The following is a 17,864-nucleotide window of genomic DNA, read 5'->3' on the forward strand; positions in this document are numbered from 1 at the left end:
GGACGCAAAACATTAATGTTCTATAGGATAATTGTATTTTATAGCTTGTAGGAAAGCGCAGCATTCTATCCAGGCTCTGTGTCCTCTGCAACATTTATGCTAGCTCAAGTTCTCTTTGCTCTACCTTGTCCTGTGGGTTAACTAACAACGGGATTCGGAGCAACTTAAAAACCAACTTGAGACTCTACAATGGCAGCAATACTCCTCCGGACACTTTTTAATAAGAAGGTAGGAGATAACTGTATTTTTTCTGCGGTCTTATATTGGTGCTGTAACGTTGTGCAGCCCTAAACTAACAACCTTAGTGGTTAGCTAACAAAGTGGTTGCTTAATACACACGTTGCACTCAGTCAACTCATTCTTTTCTGCGAGCATTTGACATTTGTATTGACAGGTTTATCTACATCATGTGAGCGACAAAGGAAAGCAACTGACTCATTTAGACGTAGACAATAAAGCAATAAACGAATGCGAAGAGAATTGAAGTTGACTGATATGGTGTTTGACTTGTTACAGGCCCCTCTTCAGCTGGGTCGCATGTGTTACTCCTCCTCCTCAGTGGTAAGCGACACATTCAACAATTATGTAATTGTTTTTGTCAGTTTTAAGAGTTTTATTTACCTCCATTAGACTTTTTTTTTTTTTTTTTTTTTTTTTTTACTATATTGTAGAAATGTTTACATTGTATGTTTAGCCCCATTGCAAAGACAAGCAAGAAATAAGTCTACATTTACATTTTTGTTAACATCTTCATGGTGCATCTTAACAAATTATACTGCTTGTCAGAAATAGTGTGCTATTCTTAGCTACTTATTTTTTTAGTTAATTTGTTTGATAAACTCTTTCAACTCCACTCTCTAGACATTTCACACTAACTTACACTGAATGCATGAAGTATGGTTATAGGACACAAATTCACAAAATCTTTGTTTATTATGCCCAAAGGGGGTAAAAAGTGTTCAGCAATCAGTACCAACAGTACAATAAATAACATACATATTACATTGAATTGTTTAAATCTGATCAGATGGGAGTAACACAAACAGGCTCAGCTCAGCGAAGACTGACTGAGCCTTCTTTAAAGACCTCAACCATGTATAGCTGTTCAAGATTATGTAATGATATTCCTGCAATCATACTGCACATTTTACAATACTTTGCACTCTGTTACTGTTTCTTAAGTCAGTGGTCTGAAACATAATAGTCAATGGGACATTAAAAACTTAAACACATGCACTGAAAAAAGAGCTCTGTACTGATCTGAAACATGCTGTAGAAAGTCTCTGTGTGAATAATGGGGATGGATCTGATACATTTGTTGGTTTTAATCTTGTGTTTCTGTGATCCTTTAGCCCACGACCAAGCTGTTCATCGATGGCAAGTTTGTCGAGTCCAACACTTCAGAATGGCTTGATATTCACAACCCTGTGAGTATTCAGAGATGAACTACACCATTGTAACCATTGTACTATCTTTGAACTCCATTGAGAACACCATGTGTCTGTTTTCCCATTTCTGTCTTGATTAGAGAACAAATGAAATAAGAGCCCAGTCTGTATAGCCAGTCAAATGTCCATCCATCTGAAGTTTAGCTTGTCTAGTCCACTAATGGCAATGATGGGTCGTTATAAAACAATCATCTACTTAAATAACATATAATTCTAAACCTTTATAGGATGAAAAACAAAACATTTTTCCATTAATATTAATAAATTAAGCACATGTAGTAATGCAGAGTAATGACTTCCCCTGCTCTCAGTCAACTTGTCTGTATTGAATGTCTCTTCAGGCCACTAATGAGGTGGTGGGACGTGTTCCCAAAGCTACAGACTTGGAGATGCTGGCAGCTGTGGACTCATGCTCCAGAGCATTCCAATCCTGGTCCGAGACTTCCATCCTCAGCAGACAGCAGATCTTCCTCCGCTATCAGCAGCTCATTAAGGATAACATTGTAAGGAAAAACACACTGTATACTTACTATGATGCAAAAACAACACACAATGTTTTTGAGCTGTAAACTCAATTGTATGACTCAATTATGATGAAATGCATCATGACTGGTGATATGGTGCCTGTCAAAATGTTGGAAACATCTGGTCTTTTAGAGAAACACCTGTATGGTCCTATTGTTTGTATGCAGCAAACTAGGTAATATAATTTTATTTACATTTATTTGACCAAGCAGATTTTCAGTTTAAATGTCCAGATATTGGTATAAAAAGCTTCTCATCAAGCTGTCACCCTAGGCACTCCACAGAGATTTGATTCTTTCTTTGCATTTTGTATACTACAAACATTACACAAGATGAGTAAATTCTGTATTATAATAATAATAATAATAATAATAATAATAATAACATTTCTATAGCACTTTTCAAGGCACCCAAAGCACTTTACATTATTGACCCATTATTCATTCACTCTCATTCTCACTCTGGTGGTGGTAAACTCCATTTGTAGCCATAGCTGTCCTGGGGCAGGCTTACGGAAGCGTGGCTGCCAATTCATGCCAAACGGCCCCTCCGACCACCACCAAACATTCATAAGCATTCATACACCAGTGTGAGTGACACAACGGCACATGACTGAAACAGAGTGGGATTCACACCGCCAACCCTTCAGTTATAGGACGACCCGCTCTACCATGAGCCATGGCTCAGAAGGTAGAATTTATATACTGAGCTGTATCAATGTTGAATCATCAAACTTTTTTTCATGCATCACTGCACTCAGTCATGATCTATAAGCTATTTAACCTCCATGTGTATAATAAGCTAGCAACCTGTTGTGAACAGAACCTTGATGTTACATGCCTGCATGTAACCTGTCCTCAGTCTGCTGTTGCATAAAGTGACAGTTTGATGAAGACTAAACTTTTAATGCCAATATCTGTTCACTTATATATTTGTTAGATCAAAATAAATCTTCATACCATTAAATTGCCTAGTTTCTTCGGTGGGTCTTTTTTGAGGTGGTAAATCAGTACATAAACTAAAAATAACCGTTCAGACCTATGGCTCTACATTAGGTCTCATGTGATTCCCTGTCCTGTGAATAGACTTAACAACCCCTGACACACACATCCACACCTGCTGTTCAGCCCCTCCTCACCTCCTTTCGGCCTTTTTCTGACTTTGTAGCACTCACAGTCCTGCAGTTAGTAAAGTAACAAAACAGAAATTCTTCTCACTGGCACTAAATCCACCATATCTAAAATAAACAACTTTTCCATTCAGATTGACAATTTCCCAGTTTCTCCCTCCCACCAGGTTAAGAGTCTCGGTGTCATCCTTGATAACACCCTCTCATTCCAATCTCATATTAATAATGTCACCCGTCTAGCCTATTTCCACCTGCGCAATATCTTCCGTCTCCGTCCATCCCTCTCCCCAGCAATACTGCAATTCTGGTCCATAGCCTGGTCACATCCCGCCTAGATTACTGCAACTCCCTTTTATTTGGTTTACCGGACAAATCTCTTCATAAACTGCAACTGGTTCAAAACTCTGCCGCCCGTATCATCACCAGAACCCCATCCAAGAGTCACATAACACCTGTCCTGCAACAACTCCACTGGCTTCCTGTTAAATTTCGCATCATGTATAAAATTCTACTTCTCACTTTCAAGGCCATAAACCACCTCGCCCCTCAGTACCTCAATAACCTCCTCCACATAAACATTCCCACCCGCAGTCTCAGGTCATCTTCATCTGTCCAACTCACCCTCCCACCTGCCCGCTTGACTACCATGGGGTCCAGAGCTTTCAGCCGCTCAGCCCCCCGCCTCTGGAATGCCCTCCCGGAACACATAAAAAACTGTGATTCTATTACCACCTTCAAATCTCAGCTTAAGACTTATTTATTCAGACAGGCCTACTCAATTCCATAATTTCACTTTTATCTACTGCCATTTTATGAACCTATGTGTTTTATATATGTATATGTGTAATTTTAATTGTGTTTTATTTATTTATAACAACTTTGTACGGTGACCTTGAGTGTCCTGAAAGGCGCCTATAAATAAAATGTATTATTATTATTATTATTATTATTATTATTATTAGTTTGACAGAAAAGTGGTCCTTCAACATTATGTTTACATTACAAGAAATGTTCGAACATTTGTATCTTTGAGTGATATTTGATTAATTCCAGGTTGTTTTCTTCTTCTCATATTTCAGAAAGAACTGGCTAAACTGATCACCTTGGAACAGGGCAAAACTCTTGCTGATGCAGAAGGAGATGTGTTCAGAGGACTGCGTAAGTAAAGCATGGATTTGACTCCCAACTGCACCATTAGATTTGTTATCCTGATGGGATTAAATACTGCCAGAGAAAAATATAGCTGAGGTCAAATTCCTGATTGAATCTGTTGTGTATGTATCTCCTAATAACACCCCCCCCCCTCACACACACACAGACATACGCACACTGTATAACTGACGAGCCATAACCCAGCTGCAGGACTCCTGTTTGGTGGTGATGTTGTATGGATATATAGCTTGTGTTTTCTACTTTGGTATAAAACCCTCTGTGCTTTCTGCTTATTGCACGTTATGTAAAATTTAATTTGCATTTTGTCCTTAATGAGGTAAACTTCACTTTGGCAGCCTCGCATGAGTGAGAGTCATGTTGAGAAATTTAAAGAGCCACGTGCATTTGCAAAGAAAAGATGCTATATTTTGGTTATTACATGATGCGTCTGCCAGAGTCTATTTTTATACTTGGTCCAGCTCCCATTTTTGGGATGCCCAAATTTTTCTGGCTCGCGAACTTAAAGTTATCAGCTGAAAGACAGGCTTCATCTGCAGGTGTGCTGTCAGCCTGAGAGAATTCCTCCTGTATCGAGACCAGTGTTGCAGTGTTCCCTCATAGTACAGTTTTTCTTCCTGGGGATTGTAAGCATAAACTAGATAATGTGGTGTAGTGTAGACATTATACATATTAGTAGTACAATTCTCCAGACATTGTTTCACTGGCTTATTGTTGAAATACTGAATTTAGAGTGATAGTATGCTGGCTGACTGTTTTCTAATTCACAAACAAAATAAACTGATTCGTAGTTCTTTTTTTTTAACTCATTCAAATATAACCAAGGCATTTACAATGGACATGCCTGTGTAACCATTAAATACAGTGTAGGAGTTTCCTTTTCAGAGTGTAAATTTTTAGGAGGAGAGTATTTAACTGAGTCGAGCAAGATGATTTACTATGGTTTGCGGCACTTGATTTACTGCTAATTGCGTCATCATTTAAAGCCAGAAAAAGCATATCTTAACCATTTGCACCTGATATGGCTGTGAAAATTGTGCACAGTGGAAGCACTGCCGAGAACAGAGAGCAGGGAATAGAAAAGGGAGGATTCTCTCCACATGTAGGAAGAAAGGCGTCATTAGACTATATAGATTATAAAACATTCCACATTTTTATGCTCCTGGTCTTGAGATCATTCATTTAACGAACACATAGACCTATAATGTTAAAAATTGGCCAAGATACAAGCAGGGAAAAGTCTTACTTTGACATACAGTCATAAAGGTTTGGACCAATATATTTGCTTTCATCAATATATGAAATCTTCAGCTTAGTGACACTGAAAATTCTCATTCTTTTTGAAGGTTCTTTAGCCTGTAGGGACTGTGTGCATTGTGTTTCCTCCATATTATTGAAATTAAGAAATAATAACCTACCTACCATATAAAATAAAAGTACCACAGTGTTGTAGATTGTAGTAGTCAGAAATCAGTACTATAGCAGCCGGCAAATGTGATGCCAAGTCAACCTCATCTGTAGAATGCCCTCTCCCTCTTCTGTATTTGCATCACTCACGATGGTGATTTGCCAATACCTTTTCTCACAGTCTCAGCTGTCTTCTTTTGAAATATTTCAGCCACTATTTTAGACTAGGTTACATTCAGTGCAGTATCCTCAGCAGGTCCTAATGTCTAGTCTGGCTCTACACTGATTTGTGGTGCACTTAGTGGATTTTGTTGGTTGTTACTGAAATGAACTGGCTGTGTCTGTGTTCATATTTTTGCATATTTTTAGTAAATCACCCACAAAACTGCCCACTCACTTCTATGCTTTTTCTGGACTCTATCCTTGCACAAATGTGCACTGCGTAGTAAATCTGGCCCTATTGCCAATACTTGTATTAAGTTAACTTAGAAAATTAACTTGAAAATAGAAAGATGAATTCTGAGCCTTTTTAATGCTTGAAATGTAATTAATTCTGTCTGATAAATAGTGTTTATTTGCTAGCCCATGGTCTCTTGTCATTTTGCAGCAGTGGCCCTTAGCCAAAGCAACTTCAGCATCCCTGGCTTTCAGTGTAATTTAGATATATTTGTAAGACAGAGAGTGACTAATCAGTTTGTCAGATTATTTATGGTCCTGGTAGAACTTGGCTCTGGCAGTGGCCATTGGCTAATAATAGGCTTTTTAACTGGGATATTATGACAGAAAATACTAGCTCAAAATGCTATTAGCTTACAACGGCGTATTAAGGCTACATAAGAAAATAAAAACACTTGTCACTATGAGAATAAATTTGTTAATTAACAAGAGTAAAGTCATTAATCAATGAGAATAAAATTGTAGTTTTAAAAAAACTCATTATTTAACAAGAATAAAATTAATTATTGAGAATAAAGTCATTATTTAATGAGAATAAAGTCGTAGTTTTAAAAAAACTCATTATTTAACGAGAATAAATTTGTTATATTTCAAAAATAAAGTCATTAATTAATGAGAATAAAGTCGTAGCTTTAAAAAAAAAAAAATCATTATTTAATGAGAATAAAGTTGTAATATTTCGAGAATAAAGTCGTACCCACTCATCGAATAATGGAGAACTTGGAACATTTTGTGAAGTTCTCCTTTCATTTGGGGGTTAGGGACAAAGGCCAAATACTGAGTCTATCCTCCCATCAACACATTATCATTAGTCTAAGGACTTTGAAGCGAGTTTGCACAAGTTTGGGTTTGTTGTAAGAACTGAACTGATTTGTAGCAAATTGCCTCTTTTATGAAGGAGAAACTGATGAAGTGGTCATCTGCATGGCTATTGGTAGATACACTAGAGAACTACTGTATGGGGTTTGATGTTTCTGAAGAAACTGTGAGGATTCTACTTCAAGTTTTTGAGTCCAATAGAAGTGAAAGTATCTGCTTCGCTTGTTGCGTTTGCTGTAGAACCGGAAATTCTGTCGAATTTTCAAAATTTACAACTTTAATCTCATAAAACTACAACTTTATTCTCGTTAAATAATAACTTTATTCTCGTTAATTAACGACTTTATTCTCGTTAAATGAGTTTTTTAAAACTACGACTTTATTCTCGTTAATTAATGACTTTATTCTTGTTAATTAATGACTTTATTCTCATATTGACAAGCGTTTTTATTTTCTTATGTGGCCCTGATATGCCATCGTAGTTAACTGTCATTGTTTCAGGAGTGAATATTTACCTCTATTTGTTCATCCTACCTCAGAGGTGGTGGAGCATGCCTGCAGTATTACATCCCTCATGCTTGGGGAGACCCTACCTTCCATCACCAAAGACATGGACACATACACCTACCGGCTGCCCATCGGTGTGTGTGCCGGCATCGCCCCTTTTAACTTCCCTGCCATGATTCCTCTGTGGATGTTCCCCATCGGTATGGTTTGTGGCAACACGTACCTCATGAAGCCCTCTGAACGAGTCCCAGGATGTGCCATGCTCTTGGCCAAATTACTCCAAGATGCTGGGGCACCAGATGGTACTCTCAACGTCATACACGGCCAGCATGCAGGTGAGTGTGTCCTGTTCATTCATAAGTACATAATCTCTGTGTGTGTGTGCGTGTGTGTGTGTAATGGACTATGGGAATGAGTCCAAGTTTGACAGGCCACTAATCATATACTTTCTGGAAATGTGTAGATAGAACATTTGCATAATATGTGCAGCTTATATCCATAAATAATTTGTGAGTGTTTGAGGCAAGAGATATGAACCTTTGCATCCAAGGCTTCAGTGTGTGTGTGTGTGTGTGTGTGTGTGTGTGTGCAGGATAGGGTAGGGGCAAAAGAGGAAACTGACAATGTGAATTTGTCTCTGTGTTTAGCGGTGAATTTCATCTGTGACCATCCAGCCATCAAAGCCATCAGCTTTGTGGGCTCCAACCAAGCTGGAGAATACATCTACGAGCGGGGTTCCAAGAATGGCAAAAGAGTGCAGTCCAACATGGTAAACCAGCAGCAGATTTTCAAATCCTTTATCTAAACATACGCTCTCAGTTAGGGCTGCACGATTAATCGATTTTAAATCGAAATCGGATTTTTTAATTAGGACGATTTTTAAAAAAGGGAAATCGTAAAATCGATTTCATCTCTCTCGTGCCTGCGGGCCGTGCGCTTGCGGGCTCCCGTAGGCTCCTCCTCCTATCAGTGACAGTGGTCTGTCACAGAACTCCGTGCAATGGCCGGACTTTAAATGTGTTCATGAGCCCGCAGTACTTATAGCAATGTAAGCCGTGGCTTCACGCACGGATCCCGCAACTGAAATAGAACTGCATGCGGATCACTCATCTTCCGTTGTCCCGGATCCGTACCGTACTGTCTTCTTCCGATCCGGGTCCGGGTCTCGGGGTCATCAGCCTCAGCAGAGGAGCCCAGGCAGCCCTGTGCCCACACACATCCACCCGCTCCAGGATAGAATCCCTCCAGCGTGTCCTGGGTCGGTCTATTCCACGCACGGATCCCTCAGTTTAAACAGAACCGCATGTGGATCACTTATATTAACCTGGTCCACGCACGCACGCACGCACGACTGATGCCTGTCACTGACTTACATTGGTATCACTTCTGTGGGCCCAGATACCCAGGAAAAAAAAAAAAAAAAAAAATTAAAAAAAAAAACAACAACAACACACACACACACACATATATATATAAAAAAACTTTAAATAATTAATTTAGTCCTCTTACTTGCTAAATTTTTCATTCACAACTGTAAGTTCTGTAACACAAAAACAAATATTATTTATTTTTTGAAAGATGTTGAACTTTATTTAAAGCTGTTAGATAAATCTGGAAACAAAAAGGCTATAAAAAACATAAGTATTTGCTCTGATTTGGACATTGTATTATAGTGTATTCCCCCTGGCAAACTTATGTTATTTTCTTGTCGCATACATTGTTTGTATACTCTATTTCATTCAATAAAGATTTAATTAAGAAAAAATAAACTTCTGGGGGTTCATCACGTGATACCATCACAGATTTGAGGTCAGAGCAGTGCCTTGCATTGTGGGCTGCTCACAAAAACGACATGCTGACTTCTGTTGTCTTTTGTAGTTTTACCCAAAAATCGAAATCAAAATCGAAAATCGAGTTTTTAGAGGAAAAAATCGGGATTTTTTTTTTTTGCCAAAATCGTGCAGCCCTACTCTCAGTGCTCAGAGGGATTTGTGATCTCACTGGACTAATAACCTACATATTTAATGATATTCCTTTTGTAATGCATAAAAACACACGCAGCACATCTGCTCTGTTACCAAGACAACCACTCACTTCATACCTGTCAGTCATTTCACTTTGTTACATGTGTGATTAGCAAAGTGCTTCCTTGGTTTGATATCCTGTATTCTACAGGAGATAGCCCCCACTGAGCTTTGTCCTGCATTTTACATTTTTAGGGTGCCAAGAACCATGGCGTGGTGATGCCCGATGCCAACAAAGAAAACACGCTTAACCAGCTGGTAGGGGCTGCCTTTGGAGCAGCCGGCCAGCGCTGCATGGCCCTGTCTACAGCTATTTTTGTAGGGGAGTCTCGTGATTGGCTCCCAGAGCTGGTGGAACGTTCCAAGACACTGCGTGTAAATGCAGGTAACAAAACAAAGAAAATATGGTGACAAGATTATAACTCCCTTTGAGCCAAATATCTGAAACGTGATACTGGGCTGCAAACATTAAAAAAATATCTCTATATGTACTCTATATAACCGTTATAACCTAACTATCTGTCCTGAAGGCGATCAGCCGGGAGCAGACGTGGGTCCCCTGATCTCTCCTGAGGCCAAACAAAGAGTGGAGTTCTTGATCCAGAGTGGGGTAGATGAAGGTGCCCAGCTGCTGCTGGATGGGAGAAATGTTAATGTCAAAGGATATGAGAATGGAAACTTTGTAGGACCTACCATCCTATCCAAAGTCACGGTGAGATGAGGCCCAGAAGTATAAATGGTCACCCTCTTTTTGTCTCTCTTTTAGCAGAATATACACTGACTTTTTTTCCCGCAACCTTAAGTCTTTGTAGGAAGGTTAAAAATGAATTTAATGTATTAAGCATTATATGGATTGAGCTGCTGCTACTCACTGTCATTCATAAAGCTTGATTATTTAACTTAGTCTGCCAGATCTGAAGGGAAAGTGAGTAATTTTTCAGGTTAAAAAAAGCTAATGAAATGTTTTGACTCTAATTCTGAATTAAGAGTAGATCTGAATTACAAAATTATACATACATATATATATATATATATATATATATATATATATATATATATATATATATATATATATAAAATACAAAATTACAAAATGTATATTTTTTCAGTTTTTGTATATACAACATGACTGTCAAGTTGACTTGTACAACTATATATAACCAGTAAGCCAAATGTTATTTGTAAAGCACATTTTGTTCCCAGTGGAGCTCATGTTGTGCAGAAAGCATGAGGTTCTACAGAGGTTACAGCCCCCCCAAAAAACTGCATATATATCATAAAGACAAAACACAGGACATAAGCAAACAGAATTGAGGCAAAAACATAACTCATACACATAAATTAAAAACAATTTTTTAAATATTTTAAATGTCTGCTACCCGACCAGTAACACATAATCATGAGTTAAAACTGTAAGTTATTACTTTATTTGATTTTATTTTTTCTTCAAACATTAGATCAATAGAAATGATAGTAAAACATGAATTAAACCCAATTAAAGTAAAAACACAATAAAACTGTGACTACAAATCATTCTACTGAAAGATGCAGCTTGAACTGAACATTTTTGATTTTGGAAGACGATGCCATTGAAACTCCTCTGATATGACAGAGTAGGAAGTTCCAGTAAAGCCTAAAGACAGTGAGCTGTGTTCCCATAATGGAAGTTAGAACTTGCAGTGTTGAGATAATGTGTGCACATTTCTAGCTGTCAGAGCGACCCCACACACACACACACACACACACACACATACATCAAGGTTTCTTGTTATGAGTGTTGGATGTCAGCGTACATCTTAAAATAGAAAGCAGCCATTACTAGTGGAACTGAATGCACTTGAATCATTTCTCTTTCTGTTCTGCAGTTATTGAGAGAACGTCACAAACTTTGCATGCACTGTTACATAATGACCCTCTAATAATGCCTTGCAGGTATTAAACCAGACTTTTAATTGTTTGAGTATATTCAATGCTGTGATTGTGCTGTTCTTTGTAGCCGGACATGAAATGCTACAGGGAGGAGATCTTCGGCCCAGTGCTTGTCATCCTGGAGGCTGACACTCTTGACGAAGCGATCTCTTTAATCAACAAGAACCAATACGGCAACGGAACGGCCATCTTCACCACCAACGGAGCCACAGCCCGCAAATACACACATGAGGTGGATGTAGGCCAGGTGAGAGGCTGAATAAACCCGCAACTGATGAGTCTGGTATTGAAAGTGACTGTCAGGGATGTAAAGCATTCAACTTAGAAGTTATTTTAGTCTGAGGTGACTCATTTGTTTGAGTAAACAGTTTATGGGGGAAGTGAGGTAGGTTGGATTAAAAGAGCAGACAGTCAATTTCAATTCAATGATTGCTTGAAAACACATTGATAAAATACATTTCACTTTTTAGTTTGTGTAACTGTATTCCCAAAAAGCCTTCATCAGTATCTCGCTCTGATTCTGTTTGTACTCATTCATTATTTATATTTACTCCATAGACTGTATAAAGAGCCATCGTTGGGTTTTTTTTAATAGCTGTTTTGATTTTGCATTTCGGCTGCTGCCACCTTAACTTTTTAAGACCAGTCGTGACAATATTTGTCCAAAAGGGCAGAGCTGTGGAAGTGCAATTTGTGACTAGTCTTGTGGATGTAACTTGTTAACCATAACTACAATAGAGTCCGTCTGAGAGGGAGAAAAGTTAGAAGCTTAGAATGTGTGACTCAGCAGAGGGAATGAGCTGTCAGTCACAACTGTCAATCAAAGCCCGATGCGGCACACATTAAAGGTCCATTGTAGATTATTCAGAATAGTTTAGGGGGCTCTTATTGCAGAAATGGAATATAATATTCATAACTAATTGGTTTATTATCACAAGAAAATGATTGTTGTGTTTTCTTTATCGTAGAATGAGTTCATACTCGTGCAGGAGTCTTGCATGTTGTACTGTCATGTTCCTACAGTAGCTCAGACCAGATGTCCTGTTCTCTTTTTTTTTTCCTGTTTTATTGCATGTGGTATCCAGTGTTAAGATGCACTCCAATCTGAGGTTTCCCCTAGATTGTTTGTGGAAGTGCAAACAGATGAGGCGTTTAGAAGTCCTTCTGCAAGCAATAGTTTTCAATTAAAGAAATGTATTTCCCAAAGGAGGGCTCTCACAAACCTGCAAAACAACAGGGAAATGTATAATCCAAGCAGAGTTCAGGGTGCAGTTAAATACATCAGAGAGAGGGTCAGAAGGGAAGATTGACAAGGATTAAGTCCATATAAATTACATTCTTTAAAAAACTATACTTACTCAGTAAGGCTTTTGGGTATTTACTAAAACCCTCTGATCTGGGGAGAGTACTTTTTTATTAGTTTTATTGCTCTGCACATTGACGGTAGTATTATTAATATTGTTTTTTTTTTTGTTGCTTTGGTCATGCCTGTAATGTTGCACCTTCCTCATTGCTATTACCTGCTGCAGTGGTTCTCAAACTTTTTACAGTGGAGTACCCCCTGACATATCCTTTTTTTAGCCAAGTACCCCCAACTGTGGCTTCAGCATTTTTGTTTGAAAAAAAAAAAAAAAATTAGGCAAAATTAGTTCCTGTACCAACGATGTCTGTCAAAACTTTGTAAGCAAACAACATACATTTAACTATAAAATATTAAAAAAAAAACACATTTTTTAACTCTTTAAGTGCCAGACAGTTAAGGGGCTAATAAGCCTTAAAAGTGCCACAGAATTTGGCCGTTTTTCAGTATTTCGCGTCGTTTTAATAATATTTGAAGAATCCTGCAGGAAACCGCTCGGTAACATCCGACCGATTGCTGATTAGATCCAAAATGCACCGGACGCAGCCGATTCATTATTGATCGTAATTTGCATAATTTATAATAATAATAATAATAATAATAATAATAATAATAATAATAATAATAATAATAATAATCTTTATTTATATAGCACTTTTCATACATTAAAAACTGTAGCACAAAGTGCTTTACATATCAGTTTAAAAATCAGTACCGCCCCCCCACCCACACCCACCCACTCACCCGCACACACACACACACACACATATACATGCAAACCCACAAGCTCACACATACTTAAAGCTATACCTACCGATGTAGCATTTCTCACAGCACTTAGTAAAAGTTTGAACATGAACAACCCGCCTCCCTCCAAAGCCCCGCCCCCTTCCCTCTGCCTGAGCTCTGAGGCTCCTCCTCCTCTCTCCTCCTCTCTTCTGATGCGCGATGGAAACGGAGGAGGAAGCAGAGGTGGAGGTCCGGTCCGTTTTGGCGTGTCCGCGGACCCCTCCCTCAGTAATCAGATGCATCATCCACCTGCCGCGGGCCCGTGGCTCCTGTTCCATCAGTAGACCTGGTCTGTGCAGTACTGGGTCAGCGTCTTCACTGCAGTGCCCAGGGGATGGGCGCGCGCACTGTGAACGCGCGGCCTCTGCGAATTTTCCGTGGACATTTGAAGTTTCATAGTCCATACAATTATCATCCTACATCATCTTACATTGTGTGACACCATGTACATGTACCTGTATGAGTCCCACCGTCATAAAAGCTGAGCTTTATGCAGACCTGTTCAGTCCAGTACAGCTGACTTCCGGACTTTTATCTCCATCCTTCATTCATCAGACTCCTGTTTGTTCTCCTCAGCTGTTGTTTCTGTTCATAAATCCGTTTATTCCCTTCCACATGTGCATGTCAGTTCTATCCATACACATCCTAGACAGTAGACTGTGGTCAGTGACAGGAAAAGCAGCGCCAGTGAAGCGTCAGATTCAGAGGGACACATATCAGATGTGAGACGGCGATAATGGATCAGATGCTGGACGGCCGTAATGGATGATTGACAGGAGGCTCAGTCAAGTTCGGCCAATTATTTTATTCGGACCGACTAAAATGATTGGTCAGACTTTTATTAGAAATATATGAGAACTAAACATTTTTGAATTTCAACACCTGGCGGATTTCTTTTACATTTTAGTTTAACACACACTTATTAGGAGCATTTTAAGATGACAAAAGAAAAGTGTAAAAATGCCACATCATACAGTATAGCTTTAAGAAGACTGACTGAGCACAGGTAGACCAGAACAAAAATGTACAAGTAAAAGTAAAACATCAATTTAGGAGGCGCTGTCTCAGGGAGCCATCCGCACCAGGAGGCAGCTGCCGACCCCGGCGACCAGGCACCAGCAACACAGCCCCGCATCCCAACTAGTGGGAGAGGGCCAACTGGGACCCCCACCCACCAGAAAGGAGCGGACCCCAGTGAGAGAAGGCGCCACAGCCCCCGGAGTCCACAGCCGCCCCCCCGGCATGGAGGGCTCCCTCTGATGAAACACCGGAGAATAAGAAACATTAAAAAGATATAAAAATATTATTCGGTCGCGTGACCTCAAATTCCCGTCTGCTTGGTCTCAAAAGGGGGACACAGAAAGAACGTCATCGAAATGTGAGAAAGAAATGGGGGTGGATGGTTTGTTTGTACACAAATATGGCGTGTTCTCCAAAGCCGATCTGATCGGCCCGTGGCACTTTACAGGTTGTTTTCGTAAAGCCGATTTAATCGGCCCATGGCACTGAAAGTGTTAAAGTAAATTTTGTGTGCAAAATATAAACGGAAAAGTGCCCTCTTTCGTTGAACAGAAAGATAAATAAATTGGTCATTAATTAATAAATTAACCTTCCATCAATGAAAAATAATGACTTAGCTGCTCAAATAAACTCATTTTGAATAATATAAAATAGAAATGTTCTTAAAATGTTACCAAAGCTTAAACAAGATGATTAACAATAAAACTATTATATGAATGTATTTATTATGTTTTATATTTCAGCATTAATTCTCTTTTTTTTGTATTCGGTACATGATGACTTATTTAACGAATTTTCCCCCAAAAATTTCAAGTACCCCCTGGGCTTCTTCCAAGTACCCCTGGGGGTACGCTAACCTACTGTGTTTCCCCTTCACCAAAAAACCAGAAGGGACAAAACAAACACTGCAACAGCTTTTCTTCCTCAACCACCAATAGGGGAAGGCGAGTTGAGGGGTACTCATTTGATGATGATGTTAATAAATTTCACATACTGGACCTTTTTAAGGCCTTGCATTACCCTTAAAATCTTATTAATAGGAGAAATATAAAGGTGGACCACCATTACACTCGATAGAAGGTCCAAATAACACTCCAGCATTGGCATTATTTTAACCCATGGTGCTTGTCGTGTCCATATTATAACAGTGAATTCTCTTGTTTCTACAGATCGGCGTGAATGTCCCCATCCCCGTCCCCCTCCCCATGTTCTCCTTCACTGGCTCTAGAGGCTCATTCAGAGGAGACACCAACTTTTATGGCAAGCAGGTAAATGACGCACCCTGTGTTTAAATTAATAAAATAATAATAACCTGCATCATATGGTGACACCGTTTGTCTCTCTCCCACTAGGGCATCCAGTTCTACACTCAGATTAAGACCGTAACATCACAATGGAAGGCTGAGGATGCCACCGTGACCAGCCCAGCCGTTACTATGCCAACCATGGGACGTTAAATTGACAGCACATACCTTCATTGACTCTTTATATGCCTTAAGAAAAGAGCCCAAGGAGGTGACATGTCCTTTTACAGTTGAGGAATATACTACACACTGGGGATTATTAGTTGCTGACTGAAGTTTGACCATCCTGGACACTGTTTTGCACAAACACAAATGACATCCTTTAAGACATGGGGACTGTGAGCTAGATTGTTTGGGTGAATGGTGCTGTGTGTTTTAATGTGTGTAGTTTTTTTTTTCCAGGTTTTCATTAATTTCTGGCACTTACTGGATTAACTATTCATCACGGTTAATCATTTCATAATCCATCGCGTGATTTGTCATGATACTTTTGAAAATGTACATGTGAATCAAAAGGATCAGGGATTCTGCCTCAAAAAGCAGTGAGTAAATGTCTTCCACCAGTATTTTTTTAACGTCGCGTTTACTTTTTCCAGTCTAGGAGAACATTAGGAAACCTGTGAAAGTGGGATATAACTGAAACGAATTGTACTGTAGAATATGTATCCTTCCACTCTGTGTCACTCCATTAAAATGTCTCTGTTACTAGTTTCAGCTCTGTTTCATATCCTGTGTGGTTCAGGTTTGGGCTTACTGTGTCTACTGTGTCAGATAGAGGTCCTGTTTTCTACTGTATTAGCACTAGAACAAACGTTTGGTCTTGTATTGAACTTAAATTGCGGTGTTGGATGTGTCATTAAACTGACGGTACCAACAAAAATGAGATCAAATTAGGAGGAAAGTTGTGGTACTTGTGTACTTTATTCAAGGTATTTAAGCTACTTGAACTCCAAACTCGACTCTTCTCTTTGCTCTTGTGGCTGAACTATAGATTCCTTGTTGCAATGAAGACACTGTACTTGGACTTTAATTCTGCTTCCATTGTGTTCATCAGGTATTATTATGGAGTGCAGAAAATGCACATTCAAACAAAACCCAATAAAGTTCAGAGATAAAAGTGCTGCATGATGGTTTTTACTTTACTTCACTATGTACAGTATTGTGCAAACTTCTTAGGCCACCTTTAGCTTTGATGTTTTTGCGGGGTTGTAATGAGATGCATGTTTTTTCCTCAGCCTCTTATAAAACAGTCACAAATTAAAGGCAGTATTTAGTATGACCTCCATTTGGATTTAATACATCTTGAACTCTGGTTATTTATCTGGAAGTTGTTTTACTCTTGTTTTTGTTTGTTTTATTTGAATGTCTTTTTATCGAAATAAGTTAGGTTTTTACAAACACTGAAAAATTGTACAGATACACATAAACTATATACATCCAAAGAGTGGGTGTAAAAAAAAAAAAAAAAAAAAACATTTACAGCAGCTCATCGTCTTGGTATACAAGATTTCAGAGTAAATAATCAATATATAAATGGATAAATAAAAACACAAAAGCATATTTCCTTCAGTTAGAGGATTTTGAGTCCATATTCATGCAGTCATCCGAACAAAATCAGGTCTCGCATATCTCACCCATCCCTCCCAGTATTGCACAAAAGAATCCATCTTCAAATTTACAGTAAAGGTTATTCTTTCCATCCTATAAATTCTTGTGGTTATGTCTATCCAATTATTTATTGTCATTTATTTTACACTGGTATTATTCCAAGAGTTTTTCTTTACACATAAACTGTCCTGTATTCTTTTTTTCTTTCCAGATTTTCCGAAAATAATATTCATATTTTTATTCTGAAATATATTTGGATGCAGTTTACACATATTGATACACAGATTGAGAAATTGTATGTTTGGTCGTAATAATCCTGCAAAAACAAACTTTTGCACAGTACTGTATTTATTCTGAATAACAGAAGAA

General features: G+C 38.7%; 1 protein-coding gene across 1 annotated transcript; it reads left to right on the forward strand.

The window, feature by feature from the left end:
* Positions 1-73: 73 nt before the first annotated feature.
* Positions 74-17,007, forward strand: LOC115415301 (methylmalonate-semialdehyde dehydrogenase [acylating], mitochondrial-like). The gene is made up of 12 exons (XM_030128824.1): positions 74-228; positions 517-561; positions 1,353-1,427; positions 1,790-1,951; positions 4,182-4,260; positions 7,494-7,796; positions 8,109-8,230; positions 9,681-9,870; positions 10,016-10,197; positions 11,482-11,661; positions 15,753-15,851; positions 15,936-17,007. The coding sequence occupies exons 1-12, from the start codon at positions 190-192 to the stop codon at positions 16,038-16,040; spliced, it is 1,581 nt and encodes a 526-aa protein (XP_029984684.1). The 5' UTR covers positions 74-189; the 3' UTR covers positions 16,041-17,007.
* Positions 17,008-17,864: the final 857 nt, after the last annotated feature.

This window comes from Sphaeramia orbicularis, chromosome 24, assembly GCF_902148855.1.
Source record: "Sphaeramia orbicularis chromosome 24, fSphaOr1.1, whole genome shotgun sequence".
Taxonomy (NCBI): Eukaryota; Metazoa; Chordata; class Actinopteri; order Kurtiformes; family Apogonidae; genus Sphaeramia; species Sphaeramia orbicularis.